This window comes from Vombatus ursinus, unplaced genomic scaffold (assembly GCF_900497805.2).
Source record: "Vombatus ursinus unplaced genomic scaffold, bare-nosed wombat genome assembly UNPS02014959.1, whole genome shotgun sequence".
In the NCBI taxonomy this organism is placed as follows: Eukaryota; Metazoa; Chordata; class Mammalia; order Diprotodontia; family Vombatidae; genus Vombatus; species Vombatus ursinus.
In genome coordinates, this window is record NW_020954737.1 from 3,166,297 (window position 1) to 3,186,999 (window position 20,703).

At 37.4% G+C, this 20,703-nt stretch overlaps 1 protein-coding gene across 1 annotated transcript in view; it reads left to right on the top strand.

The window, feature by feature from the left end:
• SLC49A4 (solute carrier family 49 member 4) overlaps nt 1-20,703 on the top strand; it is a 121,704-nt gene that overhangs the window by 9,804 nt on the left and 91,197 nt on the right. The window contains exon 2 of the mRNA XM_027845220.1: nt 16,949-17,045. Within this exon, the coding sequence (XP_027701021.1) occupies nt 16,949-17,045 (97 nt within the window). The remainder of the gene's footprint in view (nt 1-16,948; nt 17,046-20,703) is intronic.

Here is a 20,703-nt window from a genome sequence, read left to right on the forward strand (position 1 = left end):
GCAAGGAGAGACATAGCCCAATAGTTATTGAGAATAGATGGATGAAGTGAGAGTTTTTGCAGATAAGAGAGACATGGGCATGTTTGTAGGCAGCAGGGAAGCAGTCAGTAGACGGGGGAGGGATTGAAGGTAAGTGAGAGAGTAGGGATGAAAGAGGGAGCAATTATTTGGAGGAGATGGGATGGAATGAGATCACTTTTGCAGGTAGATGAGGTTGACTTTGGCAAGGGGCTACCTCTTCTAATGAGACACGGGTAAAGGAGGAGAAAGTGGCAGAAGGCATTTGAGTGTTATAATATGAAAAAGAAGGAAGAAGGAGCTCTCACTTTTCAGTGAAATATGAGGCAAAGTTCTTAATTGAGACTTTGAGGTTACCTGCCCTTAGGGAGGTTTGAGTTATAATGAAAAGTTTTGGAAAAACTGCTATTGTTAATGGGAGAGTGACTCAGGAAGGTGTAAAGGGATTACCATACCTCAGAGAGGGCCCAGTTGAGATTATGTAATAGAAATTTGTAGTGGACCTAGTCAGCATTATTTTGTGATTTTCTCTAATGTCAGTCTGCAGAACACAAGTAGGAGAGAAGGCACAGGCTGGTGGGATTAATCCAAGGCTGAAGTTTGGACAGAAAAGAGCTTTGATAGGAAAAAGGAGCAAGGAACTTCAGAGAAGACAATGAAAGTAGAGTTGAAATTGTTCACCAAAGGTTCAGAATGGGAAAGGGAGGAGACTACAGCTGGTGTGGGGGTGCTGGCTTGGGAAAGAACCAAAGGATTGAAGGATTGAAAGTATGGGGAGGATAAAGGACAGAATTTGGGGTTGCAAGGCAGAGGGAGAGGTGGATAATAGCAGATTATGATCACATAAAGGAATAAATTATGATCAGATAAAGGAGAAGTGAGTGATTGGCAGTTCCAAGGTTTCAGAGAGATCAAGAAGGATAAGGATTGAGGGAAAAAACTTAGGTTTGGCACTTGAGAGCTCATTGGTAACTTTGGAGAGAGCAGTTTCAGTTTGAATGATGTAGTTGGAAATTAGACAGCAAGAGGGTTTAGTAGAGAGTGAAAGGAGAGGCAGTGGAACCAATGACTCCACTTCCTCAAAATCTTTTGCAGCTGTCCCCTTCTCTCTACTTATATCACAGCCACCCTAGTCTAGGCTCTCAACCTCTTTTGCTTCGATTATTTCTTTTGCCTCCTAATTGGTGTCCTTGTTTTAAATCTTTCTCACTCTCTAATCCTTACTCAACAGAGTTGCCGAATTCTAAAGAACAGGTCTGATGTGTCAGTTCTCTGTTCAAAAAGCTTCAACAGTTTCTTATTTCCTTTAGTACAAAATAGAAACTCCTCCTTTTGTCATTCAAAACCTTTCATAATCTTGTCTCGGTCTGTATTTCTGGACTGATTACATATCACTTCCCTTAATAATGTCTATTATCCAACCAAGCTGGCCAACTTACCATCCTTTTATAGCATTCTGTCTCCTGCTTCCCTCGCCTTTCACAGACACTTAGCCCCATCCATGGAACTCAGTCCTTCCTCACCTCTACCACTTGGAATATCTCTCTCCCTTTGAGGCTTAGTTTAAGTGCCACCTTCTTCAAGAGATTTTGTAAGGACCCCAATCCTTCGAACCATTGTGTGCTGATTTTCAATATATCTTTTGTTTGCTTATCTGTGAACATATTTTACCCTCCATTAGAATTTAAACTCATTGCTCTAATTTTATCTCTAGCACTTTACCATGCTGTGCCTGGTACAAGGTGAGCTTATGATTCACTTATTGAACTCAGAACAATGAACAGAAGTCATGAAGAAGTAAGTTTTGGCTCAGTGTAAGAAAACTTTCTAATAATGTAAGCTGTCAAAAAAATGTAGTGTGCTGCCATATGAGGTATTAAAATCCAGCTTACTGGAAGTGTTTAAACCCAGGATGTATATTGTAAAATGAGTTAATTTAGAATTTATTAAGTACATACTATGTGCGGAACATTGGGGATACAGGAAAAAAAATAAAACCTTGCCTTTAAGGACTGGCACTGGTTAGGAAAATAGATGACTCTGATTCCTTGATCTGTTTATCAGATTCACACATCAGGAGCATTTACTGGTTTTTTGCAAGCCTGAATGTGGAAATCTGGGTTGACCAGGAAGTATCATATAATATACACCATATAATATAATACTTTTTATTTACCATAGGATTTTTAAAAATTTACCTCCTCTTAAAATAATGATTCACTTAATAAAATTTAGATTTGCTCACATGCATCTTCTGTAGGAATCAAAGGTCTATTTTAACTGATCAGACACAAGATTCACAAATCTTGGCTCATTGTTTTTATATCAAGATGATCTCTGTCTTTTAGGACTTTGTGATCTAAAGCAGCATTAACATAAATAGAATCAAAGAATTTGATTTGGAAAATACTTCAGTGATCACCCAATTCAGCCCATATCTGAACAGGAATCTCTTCTATGACATTCTCTGAGAAGTGCTTATCCAGACTCTGCTTTGAAGACCTCTACAAGAGGGAAGTTACTATTTTACCAGGCTATCCATTCCAGATTCAGATAGCTCTCATTGTTAGAAAATTTTTCCTCTCATTGATCCTTGTTCTCTATTCCTTACATTGAGCCTCACTGTATCTTCTATGTCTTACTTCCTAATTCTTCCCTCTTGAACCAAGCCAAAAAAAAAAAAGTGTAATTCTTTGTATAACAGCCCTTTTCTCAACTTCTCTAGGTTAAATATCACTAATCCTTTCAACTACCACCCATGGTTTTAATTCATTTCACAATCCTGGTTGGTCTCCTTTATCAATCCTGGTCTAGCTTGTCAATGTCCTTCCTAAAATGTGATGTCTAGAACTGAATGTAATACTTCAAGTGCTGTCTAACTAGGGCAGGATTTAGTGAATCTATACTATGTCATGCTTCCATTATTACAACTATTAAGATTGATTGTATTGGCTTTTTTGATTGTCATATTAATCATTAACTATTCTGCGGTATACCTGTATGTACTGTCTATAATTCTTATTTCAGAATCCCATTTTCATGTAAGCATTATGACTGAAAAACATTTATTAAGAATCTATTTGCATACAAATACTGTAAAGAATTGCTTGGGCTTAGTATTATTTCTCACCCTTCAAGGAACTTAAAGCTTAATGCAGATGCCTCAAAAGGTATGAATAAAACAGTCAATGGGATCAATAAATGAATGAACAATAAGGTATTTACATCAAATGTGGGTAAAGAGTAAATCAATGGATGGTAAGGAAAGGAAGAATATGTATTTTATAAAAAGTGATTATGCGATTTTCTCAAGAAAGAACAAACAAGAAGAAAGTCTTTTTTTTTTCTTCTTGATCTATTGAAGTATATTTAGTCAAGAAGCTTAGGAGGTATATAATTGTGTCAAGATGGCTTGGTGGGATGGGGATAGTGATGGAAGAACTAATTTATAAACAAAGTAACAAAAATATAAAGAGTGAGTATAAAATATTGCTAGCTTTTAAATAAACCTACTAGAATTTATGCATTGAAATGTATGTTGCCTCCTTAAAAAGTGGTTACTTTGAGAAACTTATTCCAAGGATGTTGTCGTTGCTCAAAACATCTGTCAAACTTCTTTTCTGCAAATATGTTTAGCATCTGTCGTATATTCTTTTGAACATCCTTAATGGTGGCAAGTATTTATTTTTTGATATTGGAGCTTATGACTGGAAATTCCCAAAAATCATTTAGAACCAAGTGTTATGAAGAATAAGAGGCTTCATCACTCTGGGTTGTACCTTTTTTGGTTAAAAAAAAAAAAAAGAAAGCTAGTTAGGCCATATATTTTTTTTCTTCAAAACCCTTCTTCCTTCAGGACATGCCAATACTCTTTGGCCATATTAAGTGATATTAGGCATTATGTTTCACTTAACCAGTTAAGTAAATGGAGCATCAGTCCATTTTGTTTCATTAAGCATTTAATAAATGTCTGCTATGTGCTAGAGTCCTTTCAGATAATAGAACAAAAGTGAACCAGTGCCTGCCTTCAAGGAAATCACATTCTACTGGTGGAAACATGTTTGCCAGAAAAATAATTTTCCAGAGGGGAAAACACCAGCACCTGGAAGAATGAGGATAGACCTCCTTTAAGAGATGACATGAGCTGAGCTTTGGAGAAAGTTGGGGATTCTAGGAGACAAACCTGTATGTGCAAAAGCGTGAGGAAAAGAGATAAAATGTCAATAAGAGAGCAAGTAGATTAGTTTGGCTGGAAAGTAGAGCATATGAACAGTTAAGTGTGAAGGACAAACAAACCATGCACACACAAAAAGGCTCAAAAGGGCAGCTGGGTGGTGCAGTGGATAGAGTACTGGGCCTGGAATCAGGAAGAATCTTCATGAATTCAAATCTGTCCTCAGATACTTACTAGCTGTGTGACCCTGAGCAAGTCACTTTAACCCTGTTTGCCTCAATTTCCTCATCTGTAAAATGAGCTGGAGAAGGAAATGGTAAACCACTCCAGTATCTTTGCCAAGAAAGTCCCAAATGGGGTCACTAAGAGTCGGAAATAACTAATTGACTAAACAATAACAAAGCTAAAAAAGTAGGCAACAGACAGATTGTAAAGGGCTTTGAAAGCCAGAGTAGTCTACTTTTTCTCCTTGAGATAGTAGGATACCACTGCAGCTTCTTGAACAAGGGAGTGACATGGTCAGACCTGTGCTTTAGGAATGTCAATTTGGCAGTTAAGTGGAGAGGGAAGACACAAAGAAAATGTATGGATAGCGGACAGCAAAAGAGAATGAAAAGATAAGAAGAAACCCGGAGAGAGCAATGCTTCAAAAACCCAAGGAAGATAGTGTATCTAAAAGAGGTGATATAGTCAATAATATCACATGCCACAAAGATGTCTGTCAAAAAGGATGAGAAAAGATTTGGTAATCAATGAATCTTTGTTAATCTTGGGGAGAGCTGTTTCAGTTGAATGAAGAAGTCAGAAGCCAGATTGCAAGAGGAAGAGTGGGTGGGAGGTTTAAAGTGGAATCAGTGAATGTAAACTTATTTTTCTAGGAACTTCTAGAAATGAGAGAGAGAAATATAGTTGCTTGGGGCAGGGTAGGATTAGATGAAGGTTGGTATCAAATATTGAACAGTTCAACAAACATTTATTAAGTATCTACTGTATGCAAGGCACTGTTGGACAATATGTCTATGCACAACTGAAGTGCTCCATCAGGTTTGGAAACTATAATTATGGGCTTAATTAATTTGCAAATCCTGACTTCTATCATGGTGTAACATTTGCACCCAAAGTTTATGAAGAATTGATTGTAAAGCCTTCCTTACCACCTTTCTCTGAGATGTCTGACTTTGATTAATCAGCTTCTTAGTAATCTCAGGCCTAGTGGAAAAGAAACACTTTTCTCAACTGGCTTGGTTGGCCACATTTAAGCATTGGACAATAAGGCCAAGTTGTGTGTAGAGTCTGCTGGAAAATTATTTTCAGAGTAGGAAGAATAGGAGCTGAAACCTAAGGCGAGTTTGGAAATGGTAAGAGATGTTTCAAGAGATTTCAAATCACCAGAACCAGATGAACTACATTCCAGAGTATTGGAAAATGTGATAAAGGTACTTCTTTTTCTCTCTCTACACCTTCTCTCTTGGTAATCCTATCAGCTCCTGTGGGTTCGATTATCATCTCAATGTAGATTATTCCCAGGTTACTATATCTAGGCCTAGTCATTCTCCTCATCTCAGATTTACATCTCCAAATGCTTATTGGGCAGTTCCAGCTGCAAGTCTGGTAGGCATCTCAAACTCAACAATGTTGGATTAAAACGTAAGCTTCCTCTGGACAAGGGCTCTTTCATTTTGTTTTTATATCCCCAGGGTCTTGAACTATTATGCAAGGGCAAAATAAATCTTTGTTGGATTAGATTGGGTTTGAAACTCTGTGGTTCTCCATCAGACTCATCAGAGTATATTGTACTTTTACTTTTTATTTTAAATTTTAATTTTTGGGAAGTTTTATTGATAACTTGTTTTTACATGACAATTATTTCTACGTATAACCCTTCATCTCCAAGTCAAGCAATGAATCTCCCTTGTAAGAAAAACATGCAAAAAGAGCTGATACAGTTACCACACATGATAATGTATTTTAGCCCCATAGTTCTTTCTCTCTGAAACATATTTCACAGTTAGTCTTTAAGACTAGTCACTGCACTGATTATTCTGTTTGCTCTGTTCGGCAGCAGTGTATACAAAGCTTTCCAAGTTTCTCAGTTTCTTCATATTTCTCATTTCTTACAGTGCAGTAGGACTACAGGATAATATTCCATTACATTAATATTCTATACTTTGTTCAGACATTCCTAGTTGGTAGAAACTTACTTTTCTTTCCAGTTTTTTGCTAATGTGAATTTTTTTTTTTTTTGTATCTGTGAGTTCTTTCCCTCTCTGCATTGACCTCCTTAGGGTATATGCTCAGTAGTGGGTCAGACAAAAAGTTTGTTCTATTTGGTGACTTTTCTACTAGAGTTCCAAAATGTTCTGCAGAACAGTTGTACCAATTCATAGCTTTTCCCCAGTGTATTAGTATGTCAGTTTTCTTAAAGCATCTCTAACAGTTACTATTTTTGTATTTTGTCAGCTTTGCCAATCTTATGACTGTGATGTGAAACATATAAAACTGAATTCGCTCTTCCCCCAAACTGGTTTCATTTCCATCTCTTCCTCTTTCTGTCAGGGAACTAACTAGGGTACTATCATTTCTTCTTTTCTCCTAAGTCAGAAAACAGTCATATTTGACTTTTCATTTACCTTCTTCCAATATATCTAATGTTACCTGTAATTTCTCCCTTTAAAATATCTCTGAGATTCTCCTATTTTCTCTCTTTTCTCTCTCTTAACCCTGTAGCCAAAGCTTCATCACCTCACCCCTGAATTACTGCAATAGTCTCCTAACTATTCTTTCTGCTGATAGTTACTTAATAATGTAGACATCTGGTGACACAAAGGATGGAGAGAGCACTGTACCTAGGAACAGGAAGACCTGAGTTCAGATCCAGATAGTGTTTAGGTGTGTGACCCTGGGCAAGTCCCTTAACCTTTGGCTCCTCAAATACAAAAATAGGGATAATAGTAGAACATAATCTCCCAAGGATAGGTGCTGTTGTTAAGAATCAAATGAGATCATATTCGTAAAGTGCATTGCAAACTTTAATGTCATGGATAAGTATGAGCTATTATTATTACCAGCATTAATAAAGTCATGTTTTTCATCACATTAATAATGCCTATTCAAGAGTGTGAACTGACTTCCTGTTTTCTAGTTTAGACATTAAATTTAGGGGCAACTAGGTGGCACAGTGGATAGATCACCTGCCCTGAAGTCAGGAGGACCTGAGTTCAAATGCGGCTTCAGACCAAACACTTGACATGTACTGGCTGTGTGACCTTGAGCAAGTCACTTAACCCCAATTGCCTCACACACACAAAAATAAATTAAAAAAATTTAAAAAATTAAAAAAAAATAGACATTAAATCTAAACTCTGCTGAATGACTTTGAAGGCCCTCTCTGATCTCAACCTAGGTGTCCTGCAGCCTGTAGTCTTAGTAGTTGAATGGGGCATTGACAGGTTAAATGACTTAGAGGGTTACTTGCAACTAGCCTGTGTAAGAGACAGGACCATCTAAGATGCCCTTCTGTCTGCTGTAGCACCCTATCAGTAAGATTGTTATGAGGATCAACTAAATTACTCCATGTAAAAATGTCTTGACAACTCTAAAGCATTATATAAATGTGAACTATTATTTTAAAGTCTGACTAAAGCTAGATCTTCTGAGTGATAGCCTTTTGTGAAAAAGTACTTTGAAGAGTACAAATGTTATATTAAAGCACAGTGGTATTATTTTTTTAATTAGGATTAGGGTGATCATTGCCATGGGGCAATGCTAGAGAAACACTGATTTTCTAATTCTTCTTATTCTAAATTCATTATAATAACTATAAAATGGTTCCAACATATGTGTACAACATATCATAATTTCCAAGTTAAAATTGAGTTATATTGCTTTTACTGATATCTGAAAAATAGGAAAATTTATTTGGTTGGTTAACCTTAGCCAAAAAAAGTAGCTTTTACTTAACCTGACCTGGTTATCCCATCCTTTTCATGATTTTATCTTCTAAAAACTGAATTTATGATTAGTTTTATATACCTCTATCCAATGACTGCAGATTTAAAATCCACCTTATTATTTGTACACTTCCCTCATTTGTTGACTATATTTTATTTTATATAGCTAGGGGACGGGATAGAGACAGGGACCTGTACTTGTTATTTATTATAGAGGGAATTCGGGGTAAGGGAGCTTCCTTGACCAATATAGTTGATGCCATTTCTGCAATTTATAGTCTTAGAGAGTTGCCTAGAGGCTAAGTGACTTGTGCAGAGTTGTAGGATCAAATAGCCATTATGTATTGGAGGTGAAAATTGAATCTAAGTCTCCCTGGTTTGGAGGCTGGCTCTTCATTCCTTATGCCAGGCTGCTTCTCATTTTATAGTTAAAATCATTAATTGTGTCACTTAAAGAGTGGTGTGGTCTTGGTCTTTATTTAAACAGAAATCTCTCTCCCTCTTTTTTTCTTGAATGAGTTAGAATCACAATGGTCATTTTGAAAAAAATGGATTTCCAGGGAAAAAATGTAAATTGTTTGAAGGATCCTATCAGCACTACTAGGAAGAAGTAAACCATGAGAAAAAGGGCAGAAAGGAAATAGGTTTATAATGGTGAACAGGTACCATATTTAAACCTTCTTTACATATTTTTACTTAGGAAAACTGGTATTTTCATTAAACTTCTAGTGTAGGAAGAAATGGTATTTTATTGTGTAACTTTTTACATCCTTAGGGAACACACCAACATTAAAAGTGAACTTAAGAAAGGTATCTATTATCTCATTTCTTGCCCATTTCTTAACAGCACTCAATCACCACTGTTGCATTTAAATCCAAACTAGATAATAACTTTCCTGATACCTTCAAGGTTATAGCAGTGCACCTAATGTAGAAAAGACACTTTTAAATTACTTACTGACCAAGGGACCACCCTTTGAGAACCACTTCCTCAACCTAGTCTTGACATTTAAACATTGACCTGGAGAGAGATGGGGTGGAAAATAAAGAAGTGTTATACTTTTACCCCATGGAATCACATCTTAGAACATTGAAAACTCATATGTATATCCTTACCATGATCTCTTATTTATTTCCTTATAAACAAATGAGAAGATGTTTTCTTAGTTCCCCTACTGGACTTGCTCTCAGCCAGATACCCACAAGAATTTTTTCCATACTGAAATTTGGGGGCACTTTTGTGTCTGACACCTATGGCTTTTGGCATTGTGCATCATTCTCTTCCTGAAACTCTTTCCTCTGAATTTCTGCTTTACTTAGAGTTCCTTCTACTTCCTTCCCTTATTCCTTTTCCTTTTCTTACACCCTAATCTTAGGCATTCCCCAAGCCTCAGTTCTTGACCTTCTGATCTTCCTTTCCTATACATTTTCCCTTAGAGAGTTTATTCATTCTCATAATTTCTACTATCACCATGGGGTGTATGAGTGTTCAAGGAGGAATAGCACCTCTGGTGTGATGGCTTGCTGAGCCCTTTTCAGGGCTGCTAATCCACCTTTGGTGCACTCAGCTCTCACCTGTGGCTCCAAGAAGCTATAGCATTTGAAGTGATCATATCCTGGTAAACCATCTTAGCAGATGGGCTAAACCAGGTTGAAGGTAACTGATGGGAATGTCTACCCTAAGCATATGAAGATTTTCCAAGCAGAATGGGCAGATGAGAACAGTTTGAAGGTGGCTAAAGCAGGTACTGTGGAACACTTCAAGCTTGGTCAGATATCAAAAATACCAAGGTCTTGCCATTGGACTTCAGTGACTTGGGAGGAGAGAGTGAGCTGCCAACTTTGTGCTACTATCCGTCATTTAAATCCAATCTGTGTGTGAATCAGCGCATCATCTGTGATCTCATTGGTCCTCTTCTGAAACAAAGGACAAACAACAGCTGTCACCTTGAGAAGACCACTTCCACATCTTGGTTTCCAGCCCTGCTTTATGTGCCACCTACTAGTATTGCTGCTTGGGTTATTGCCATACATTTCACTTCAGACTCAAAAGTCACTTTAGGATGACTGAACTCATCTTCCCAGCACAACTAGAGCCACGTCCAAAGTGTGCAGTCTTTGTGTCAATGTGTCTTCCTCCCTAAGATTCAAAGAAGCCTTAGAATTTCTTGCCTCCTCTTGCCTCTTCATTTTCTTCTCACGCATTTCTGTGAATCACCAAGTCTTCCTTGAAAGCATCCATTGATTCCAATTCTTTTTTCCATTCTTAATTTCTACCACCCTATTCCAATCTATCACATCATATCTAAATTAGTTCAGTAGCCACCTGACTTCCCTAATTCTGATCTGTGACTTGTGCTGTGATTACATTAGTCTAGTGAACTTCAGGTGAATGAGCTCTGCCAGTTCATGTTGGCACCTGCTCTGCAACTTAAGTCTTAGAGTAGTCTGGGGCACTGAGAAGTTAAGTGACTTTTCCAGTCCCTCAGCCAACATTTATGAATTGTGGAACTTGAACTTGGGTCTTCTTTACCCAAAGGTCAACTCTCTCTCTAATACCCAGGTCTGCCTGATGAATCTTCTTTAACTTTTGTTGTTGTTTAGTTGTGTCTGACTCTTTGTGACCCTGTGGACCATAGCACACCAATACTATCCATGTTGTTTTCTTGGCAAGAATACTGGAATGGTTTGCCATTTTCTTCTTCAGTAGATCAGTGCAGTTATAACTTAAATGACTTGTCTAGGGTCACACAGCTATTAAGTATCTGAGGTTGGATTTGAATTCAGGTCTTCCTTACTCAGACCCAGGATTCTATCCACTGAGCCACCTCACTGCCTTCTTTAACTACCACTTTCATTAGGCTCCTCCCTTTAGTGACTCCATGTTTCTTCCATATTAAGATTAATATTAAATTTAAATATTAAAATTAAACTCTTCTGCTAAACTTTTAAGGCCCTCCATAATTTGACCCCATGTTATCTATTAAAATTCCTTCCACTTTCTAACGCACACTCTCTCCTCTTATCTGGTTTGTCATTAGATTATATTATTTAGAACTGGAAGGTAACTTACAAGCTAATTATTTCCCCCCCTTCCCCTTTTTTTAAACTGGTGAAGAAACCATGGCTCTAGGAGGGGAGGTGATTCGCCTAAGGCCACAAAGGTTATACTGTGTCAGGCCCTGGATTCTAATTTAGATCTTCTGATTCCAATGAATCCCATTCTCCCTCATTCACTGTCCTTCAGTTGTATTCATTACCGCCCTTACATTTAATCTTTACTCCTTTCTTCCCATTTCATTTAACTAAATCCTATCTATCCTTCAAGGCACTTTGTTCAAATTCCATAAATGTGGAATTTTACTTCTTAGAGGGAAACTCTTTTATGGAAAAAATGATGAAGGCTTGGGTTCAAGTCCTTTCTTTGATACTTAATACTGTGTAACTCTAGGCAAATCATTCAACTTATCTGGACTACAGTTACTTCACTTGTAAAGTGAGGGACTGAACAAGATCAGAAGTATAAGATACATGACCTTCCAAAGCAGATGTGGCCAGAACCAGATTAAAATGTCATTGGGAAATATTTAACAAAATAAATAAAAATACAATAGAATATAGATAATGGTAATGGGTGGTTTTCTAAGTCAGTATGTGACCTGCTGGGATCCTATATGGGCTCTTCTATTTCTATTTCAGTTTGACACTCCTGGACTAGGTGACTTCTGGTCCTTTCTAGCTCCAGTTCTTTGATCCTGTGGTTAGATCATGCTATCTCTCTTGAGGTACAGAGAAATTCAGGTCCCCTCCAACCAATAATTATTATCTATAATTCAGTCTGCATTAAAGTACAGTAAAATCTTAATTGGGAATGCTTAGGGATGGAGTATTCCTATTAGGGCAGCTAGGTGGCACAGTGAATAGAATTCTGGGCCTGACGTCAAAAAGACTTATCTTTCTGATTTTAAATCTGACCTAAGACACTTAGTAGCTGTGTGACCCTGGGCAAGTCACTTAACCCTGTTTGCCTCAGTTTCCTTATTTGTAAAATGAGCTGGAGAGGGAAATGGCAAACCACTCCAGTATCTTCGCCAAGAAAACCCCAAAATAGAGTCACAAAGAATCAGACACAGCTAAAAAGACACAATAACAACAACAACAGAATTCATATTAGGGTCTGCCCTATAAGATGTACTCACTTAACTGCTTCCACCCCACAATCACAGGCTAAGCAAACCCTGGATTTGGCTTTTGTTAGGAAACTGATTAGTGGTTTCTTAACTGGGACAGGAGGTTGCCTCAGTGTGTCTGCTGTTCAGGCTGTTTGCTAAAATATTAATCTCACTGCTTTCCTCTGATCTCTGATCCCTGTAGATTTTTCCATGTTCATTTTTTAAAGCCACCTTTTTGGCTTTTTAACTTATCACCTTGTTTTCTAATATGTCTCCTTTTTTTCTCCTTTCTATCTGTGTGTTTTGGGGCTTCTGGCTTTTGTCTCTTTTTGAGTCCTTTCCTCGTTCTGACCTCTGATTTCCTGCAGACCATCCTTGCATTTGACAAACCCAAGAACAGATAAAGTAGACCTACAGCACATCCCAGACATAAAAGCAGGGATGAACACGTAACCATATCCTAGGTTAAATTTAGACTCAGTCCAGCTACATACACTTGACATGATTTTTGAAACACACATTAGCAGGATCCTGGCAGTTTTGTAGAGCAGAGGTGTCAAACATATTGCCTTTGGGTTGTATGGGGCTGAACCAGATTAAAATGTAATTGGGAAGTATTTAACAAAATAAATTAAAATACAGTAAAACATAGATAATATTACATTTTAGAATTAAGTCAGTGTGTACCCACAGCACCACTAGTAATGATTCAGGATTGGGCCCAGGTAAAGTTTACCATCAGGTAATCTAATGACAGCAACATATAAATGCAACTTAATTGGGCCTGGTTTTAGCACCAAGGAAAGCCCTTTGTGAGTTGTCTTAGCTCAATGAAGACTTGTTTCCTGAACATTTCAGAGCTATCCAGTTTTAACTGTATCTCTGGGGTGAACTTTAGGGGGCCTTAACTAATTAGCAGGGCTGTGACTATTGAATATGCAAGATCCTTCTTGTCTACCCAGGAGCTTTTGGTACTTCAGAAGAAGAGCAAATTTCTGGATAGATCGAGGTTCTTTCAAAAGGTACCCATGGACTCCCATGTACTAGGTAGTGGTGCTTCTGAGGAGACCATTTATTTTGCATTGGAGTCCTTGTTCTTAGTAACTCAGTTAAACACAGAGATAACTAACAGGTGTGGTAGAGGAGATGCTAATATTATAAGCCCTAACTGGTCATCTGATTCCAAACTCTAATTCCACCTTCATTACCAGTTTACAGGAGCTTCGGATGTTTACAAGCTTTATTTTCCTAGCCTTGATCCTGAGCACTGTCCCCACAAATCCCTCATAATTTTAGTTTCTTACATTCATTAAAAATGTCAAGAATTCAATCCCAAACTTTGGAAATATTTATATTCAGATAAAATTTGGACTTTTAAAAATGGAGTGATGTTTATTACCAGTGTTTTATCTATATAGTATTGTAGATTTTATGTAAATAAGGTACATATTTTGGAACTACCTTCTTTTGATGCATCTGCAAAGGGATATTGACTCATAATAAATGCTTCCATTATAGCTTTCATCCTCCTCTGCTGCTCTTCTACTATACCCTGCTGGTGCCTAATGTAGATGCATAGTCAGCTCATAAAATTGTATAATGCATGGTCTGAAATAGTCACCACTTTAAAACTTAAATGAGTACTGATGGACTTTGGCCAAAAATGTGGCCAGTATGAGTAAATGAATCACCTATTCACAGTTCTCCTTGGCACCACTCCCAACAAGCCCAGTCTCATCTTTCTCCAGTCTAACCTGAGACACATCCACAAACAATGTTTCCTTATTGAATGGGTGATTTATGGGAGGTAACTTGCTGTTTCTTTAATGATTTCTTGAGATGACAAACTTGAAGAAGAACGAGAAGTGAAACTAATGGCCGGGACTAAAAATGGAGGGTTTGCACTGGGAGATGCACCAGGCAGATTCTTCAGTAATTTTTCTGGACCAAGTATTCCGTTCCCCAGAAACTTTTTTCTCAAACCCTGCCTTTTCCCAGTAATAAAACTGAACTTAAGAATTTTTTTTTTTGTGAGGACTTTTTTGGAGGACTTGGAACACGAGCCTCAGCGGTTAACTTAAAAGCATAGAATTTTGTAACTAGAAGGGAGGGGACCTTAGCTATCATCCAGTCTTACTTTTATTTTACAGATGGGGAAAGTGAAGCCCAGAAAGTTGAAGTGATTTGCTTAGGGTAAATCTTATTCAATCAGTCATTACCTTCCAGAGTCCAGTTTGAAACAAGGTACTTGCTGCTTCCTTGGGTTCAGCTCTTGCATTTGGGGAAGTGGAGTAAGCTGGTGCTCCCTTAAGGACCTTGGTCTTCAGAAGGGGGATAACCCATGAAAGAAACAGAGGTAAAGGAGTTATTTCTAGTTTGTTGATGTTGAACTACTTTGTGGTCAGAGTTGAAGTCCAGTGTTTGGGCTACTACACCAAGAAATGAACATGTCATCCTGTTTTATGCTTCACTTGATGTTAATAATTAAAACATCATTGAAAAAAGTTATGGTTGCATTTTTTTTAAGGAATCTTCTATCATATTAACAAATCTAGCAAACATTATGTGCTTAATATATTCGAGAGCTGTGTTAGGCTAAGGGATACAATGGCAAAACAAAAAACTCACTATGTACCAGGCACTATGCACCAGGCACTATGCTAAGCATTTTACAATTATGATCTCAATAAAAACATATCGTGAAGTTATCTAGTCCTGATATGATAGGTCTAAATGAGCTGTGGTGATTAAGATAGAAAGGAAGAGATTGAGTAATGACCAGAATGGTTAGGGAGGATAAGAGGTGTGCAGAAATGACAGAAGTTCAACTTGGTAAACATTTATTCGGCACCAACTATATTCAAAACACTGTTATGTCCACTCAGGATAAAATACAAAAATGAAACAGGTTCTATCTTTAGGGAGCTTACATTTCGGTAGTATGATATAACATACATACAAATAAGGAAACACAAGTTTATTGGAGGATGGGGAGAAGTCTAACAGGTTTTTTTGGTGGTGGGGCAGAAATCAGAGAAAGCATCATAGAGGCAGAAGGTGGCACCTCATCTGCACCTTAAAGAAAGCTAAGGATTCTGAGAGGAACCTGTAAATTTATAATCCTATGAACGGCGTAGAATAAAGAAAAAGTTCCAATCCAAGGGCCTGGAAATATGCTAGAGGTGCCTAAGGCATGGGGGATACTGAAGGTAAAACAAGGAATTTTTGGAATGACCAGTAGGACTTTTGGGAGATAGGACACCTGGTCTGTTTGTTTAACCCCTCAGAGACCTGGTTTCCTCCTCTATAAAGTGAGAGTGGAGGTAGCACTGCCTACCACCCAGTATTGTGAGGAAAATGCTTTATTAATTTGAGCTGTTATATTTAACTCATATTAGTAACAGGAGATCAATAGCCCTCTTCAGGATTAGAGACAATTCTCAAAATCATAGATTTGTTCTAGAGCTGCAAAGGGATTTCAGAAGCCATCTGTGGGTCCAACCTGCACTCAGTTTACAGATGAAGAAACTGAGGCCTAGGGAGGTTAAGTGGCTTGGCCAAGTCACAAAAGGAATGAGTATCAGAGACAGAATATGAAACCAGGTATCCTGACCCCAGAACCAGTGCTCTTTCCACTATCTCATCTATATTAAAATTGTGGGATCCTGGTATTTAGAGCAGGAAATGACCAGCTCTAAATAGAAGACAACCATCTCATTATGCCACTAAAGAAATTGAAGCCCAAAGAGTTTTAAAGCTCCTTTCCCAAAGTAATACAGGTAGTAAGTAGAAAGATTTGAACCCACATTTACTCTAAATCCATTGTTCTTTCCCTGTACCATGTATGTCTGAATGGTCCATTGAGAGGTCTGATAGAGCTATTCTTTAGGTAGCCATGTAACAGTGACTTCTGGATTGATTTCTTGAACCCTTTCAGATCTTTAGGGGCTCCTTAATCTAACAGAGCAAGGCCCTATTCATAAGAAGGAAGTAGGTCTCCTAGAGTCATTTTCTACAATACTCTGGTTTTGGGGGGAAGAGAACTGCTTACTTACCACTTAACAATTGGTGGCAAAGTCCCACTTACCAGAAGTTACCCAGGAGGTGGGATGTGACTGGACAAAGTAGGAGGCTCTTTAGGAATTCATTTGGGGCTCATAGAACAAAACTCTTCAATGAAGACAGAGGAAACTATCCAGCTGAGAAACTCAGAAGATTGGGGATTTACAGTATGAATTAGCAGGTAGTATTGCAAGGGTCAGATAGGGCTTTCGTATTCTCTTCCTTAGAATCACTGATAAACTCAATAGGACTAGGAAAGAGGAGAAAGAATAGATTATTGATTCTATGCAGTACCTACTTCTTTTCTTGCTTCTTACTTTAATGAGAACTTAGAGATCATCCAGTTTTTGCTATTCCAGTTATACAATAATTCCAGGGTATTACCGTAGTAGACTAATGTCCTTTTCAACATAGAGTTTTAAAATCAGACATTTATTTGCAGGGAGTGGAGAATCACTAAAATTTTTTTGAACTAAATATCTTTAAGATGTGTTTGTAGTATATCATATAAACAGATGTGTTATTAATGTGATTAAAAAGTGAAAAATAATTCAGATTATTTTGTGTTTTAGGTCTCCGAGTAACTGTGTTGCTGACATCCTTTCTTATGGTTTTGGGAACAGGTCTAAGGTGCATACCTGTATCATCAGACTTAGTGATTAAAAAAAGGTAAATTCTGTAGTTTAACTTTTAAAATTTAAATTTTTTTACCTTTGTTACTAGTCAGCTTTCAATATATGTACATTTTTTCTTTATGAGAGCGTCTATCAGTAGAGGGCCCTGTTGTATATAGTAGCACTTAATTTCTTCTCTACTTTTAACAGGGTTTATTATTTTAGTGTTTGAAAATAGCAAACCATTCAGTTTGTTGTTTTAAAAACGTGCCCATTTTGGGAAATTCTGAGTTTAAATTTTGGTATCTTAAAAAGAAGAACTAAAACCGGTTTGGATTTTAGTGAAAAACTAGAGATATCTTTCCAAAGCAGTGTAAATTAGGTATGGTGACATTATTTTGTCTGATATATTGCTAATTCTCAGACTGTCCCTATTCAGATATAAGTACAGAAATTTATTCTTTAAGAGTACAAATGAATATACATATTTTCTGCTCTTTTGTATTATCTGTGGCACTGAGTTAACTATGGCATGCTGTCTAGGAAGGAGATTAAGAGAAATTAGAGACAGCATTGCTAGGAACAGATAAGTCAGTTAAAAGGATGAGAGAGAATAAGTCACTGATAAGAGGAAAGAAGGAATAGAATATATTCAACTCAGATGTAAAAGGTACTGTAAAAAAAAGCACTTTTAAATAAAGAACTCATTTTATGATTATTAGAGCTTCCTTACAATTCACACTTCAACCTTCTCTCAAACAAGCATATACACATTCATCTAATGGGTTGTAACTGGAGCAGTGATTTTTGTTCATTGTAGATTTTAAGTGTGCTAACAGATCTGTTGAGGTAAACCATTGGAAATATTTCTTTTTAGAGCAAGAATTCTTAACCTAGGGTCCTTGAACTTGTTTTTAAAAAATATTTTGATAGCTGTATTTCAGTGTAATTGGCTTCCTTTGTGATAGCACACGCTTGATTTTATGCATTTAAAAACATTCTAAGGAGTCCATGGGGCAGCTATTGATATATAAATATTGGGATCTTTATTGGAATTCATGGAACATAAAGGGCAGCTAGGTGGCGCAGTGGGCAATTATTTAACTTAATGCTGTTTGCCTCAGTTTCCTCATCCATAAAGTAAACTAGAGAAGGAAATGGCAAACCACTCCAGTGTCTTTGCCAAGAAAACCCCAAATGGAGTCACAAAGAGTCACACACACGACTGAAACAACTCAACAACAAGGAGTGCATAGGATTCGTATGTCTTTCAAGAATATCCTTGGCACATGTGAAAGAGGTCAAGAACTCCTTTTCTACAGTAATTTTCACTTAGGATTCTTTCATATATAGTTATGTCGTGAACCTTGCTTGGAGGGAGAACTAGAACTAGAGCATTCAATAATAGATCTTTAAGAGATTTCAAAGGATCCAAATCTTAGGGAAACAGAAACATATGATAGGGACCCTGCAGTCACTTTATAATATAAGGCTATCCAGATTGCCCTGAGAAATTTAGACGAGATAAACTTACCTATTTCTAGACTTGTCAGTTGAAGGACCAGGTATAAAAGCGTATATACCACTGAAGCATCAATCCACTCTCTTGGCTCTTTGGCAAACTCTACTTGGAGCTTTCTGAGGTTTTCGCTCTTTCCTTGATAATAATAGCTAGTGTTTATATAGTACTTTAAGGTTTGCAAAGCACTTGAATTTTTTATTAAAAAAATTTAACAAGCATTTATTGAGCATCTGTTATGTACCAGCCACTGTGCTAAGCACTTTATAAATATTATCTCATTTGAACCTCACAACAACTCTGTGAGATAGGTGCTATTATTAATCCCCATTTTATCGATGAGGAAAATTGAGGCCTAGATTAAGTGGCTTGCTCAGGCTCACAAAGTTAGTAAGTGTCTGAGGCCATATTTAAAGTACGATCTTCCTGACTCTAAGTCCAAGGCTCTATCTTCTGCGAGTTACCTCATTTGATCCCCCTATGAGGTAGATGCTATTTTTATCTCCATATTACAAATGAGGAAACCGCACAAGATAACACAGCTAGTATGACCAAGCTGGGACTCAAATGCAGGTCCTTTGACTCCCAAGCCCAGTGTACTTTCAACTACATAAATATAAAGATCCCCTTCCTCAAACTATTGAGATGGACAAGCATTCTCTTCTGGATCTATTCAGTTGTCCCAGATTTCATTCTTTCAGATAGATACCTAAAAAATCACAGAGAATTTAATCACTTTATTGTGACCTCTCCATATGAATACCATAAGCAAATGAAAGGAGATAGAAATAATTAAATGGACAGGCCACTTCTCTTCTTATACATCAAGGCCATAAGTAACATAAAGAATCTCAAGCTGTTGAAGGATGAGAATCATCCTGCTCTGCCGGGTGCCGAATGTTGTCAGATGTACCCGTAGATGATGCCATGATGCCCTGAAGGTGAGCTTAGCAGGGGGGTCTGCAGCACACTTCTGAGCCACAGCTGGCGCCATGCCATTGTGTGGTCTGGCTTTACAAGAGGGAACAACACAAAATGAGGGCTGTGCCTGCTTCCTATAGAATTCTGAAGGGACATTTGTAGGAACTCCTGACTCTAAATTATATTAACCTGATATAAAGAGGACTAGCTGTGTGATCAGTGAACCAGTAGCTCAGTTTAGTGGATTAATGATCACAGAATCATTTCCTTTGTTATTGAATCAGTCCAGCCCACAGCCAAATTGACTTACTGTTGGTATTATTTATATTTAATTTTTTTACTCCTGATAGTTGATTGATGGCCCTCATTAAAATTAGTGGTGAATCACCATGGAGTTTTCTGTGATATGTGTTATCTCTAATTGGTAAGCGTTGGTTCTGTACTTAAAGAACTGAAGCTCTTCATTTGTCCTTTTAGAACCAAAGTGTCACTAGAGTGCCCTGATTATTTGTTTCTCTATTTATATCCACAGTGCCTGGAACGTAGGTGTTTAATAAATGATTCATTGATTGCCCCAGTGTACCTGAGGAGAAATGGAAATTGAAGTCATATTAATGTGTCCCAGTTTCTAAAAAATTAAAGAAAAAAATAAAAGAATAAGTGGCTGAAAAACAGCCTCCTGGGAAAATGCATGGTACATCCATCAGTTGTGACAGATGCTCTTCTAGGCTAACGGTTGATAAGACTATATTTTTTCCCCAAAATCCAGCAGCCTACTTCTAGTAACTGTTGAGGTCCCCTGGAGTCATAACTTCTGTTTGGGACACTCTAATTTTTTAAATAGTATTTTATTTTTTCCCTAATTACGTATTAAGAAAAATTTTTTTAACATTTTTACAAGATTGAGTTCCAAATTTTTCTCCCTCCCTCCCCTCCCCTCCCCTCTTCTGAAAATGTGGGCACTTTGTTATAGTTTATACATGTGCTATTATGTAAAACATATTTTGATATTCGTCACAGTTGTGGAAGAAGAAATAGATCAAAAATAAAACCATGAGAAAAAATAAAGTGAAAAAATATGCTTTGATCTGCATTCTGAGTCTATCAGTTCTTTATCTGGATGTGGATAACATTTTCCTTTGTGAGTCTTTTGACTTGTCTTTGATCATTGAACCACTGTAATTTTTAAGGAGCCTGCCACTAGGGAAATGTTTTTGGTACCTCTTAATTCTCTTTCCAGGGCTTTGCTCTGGAGTTCTCATTTCTTTTCCAT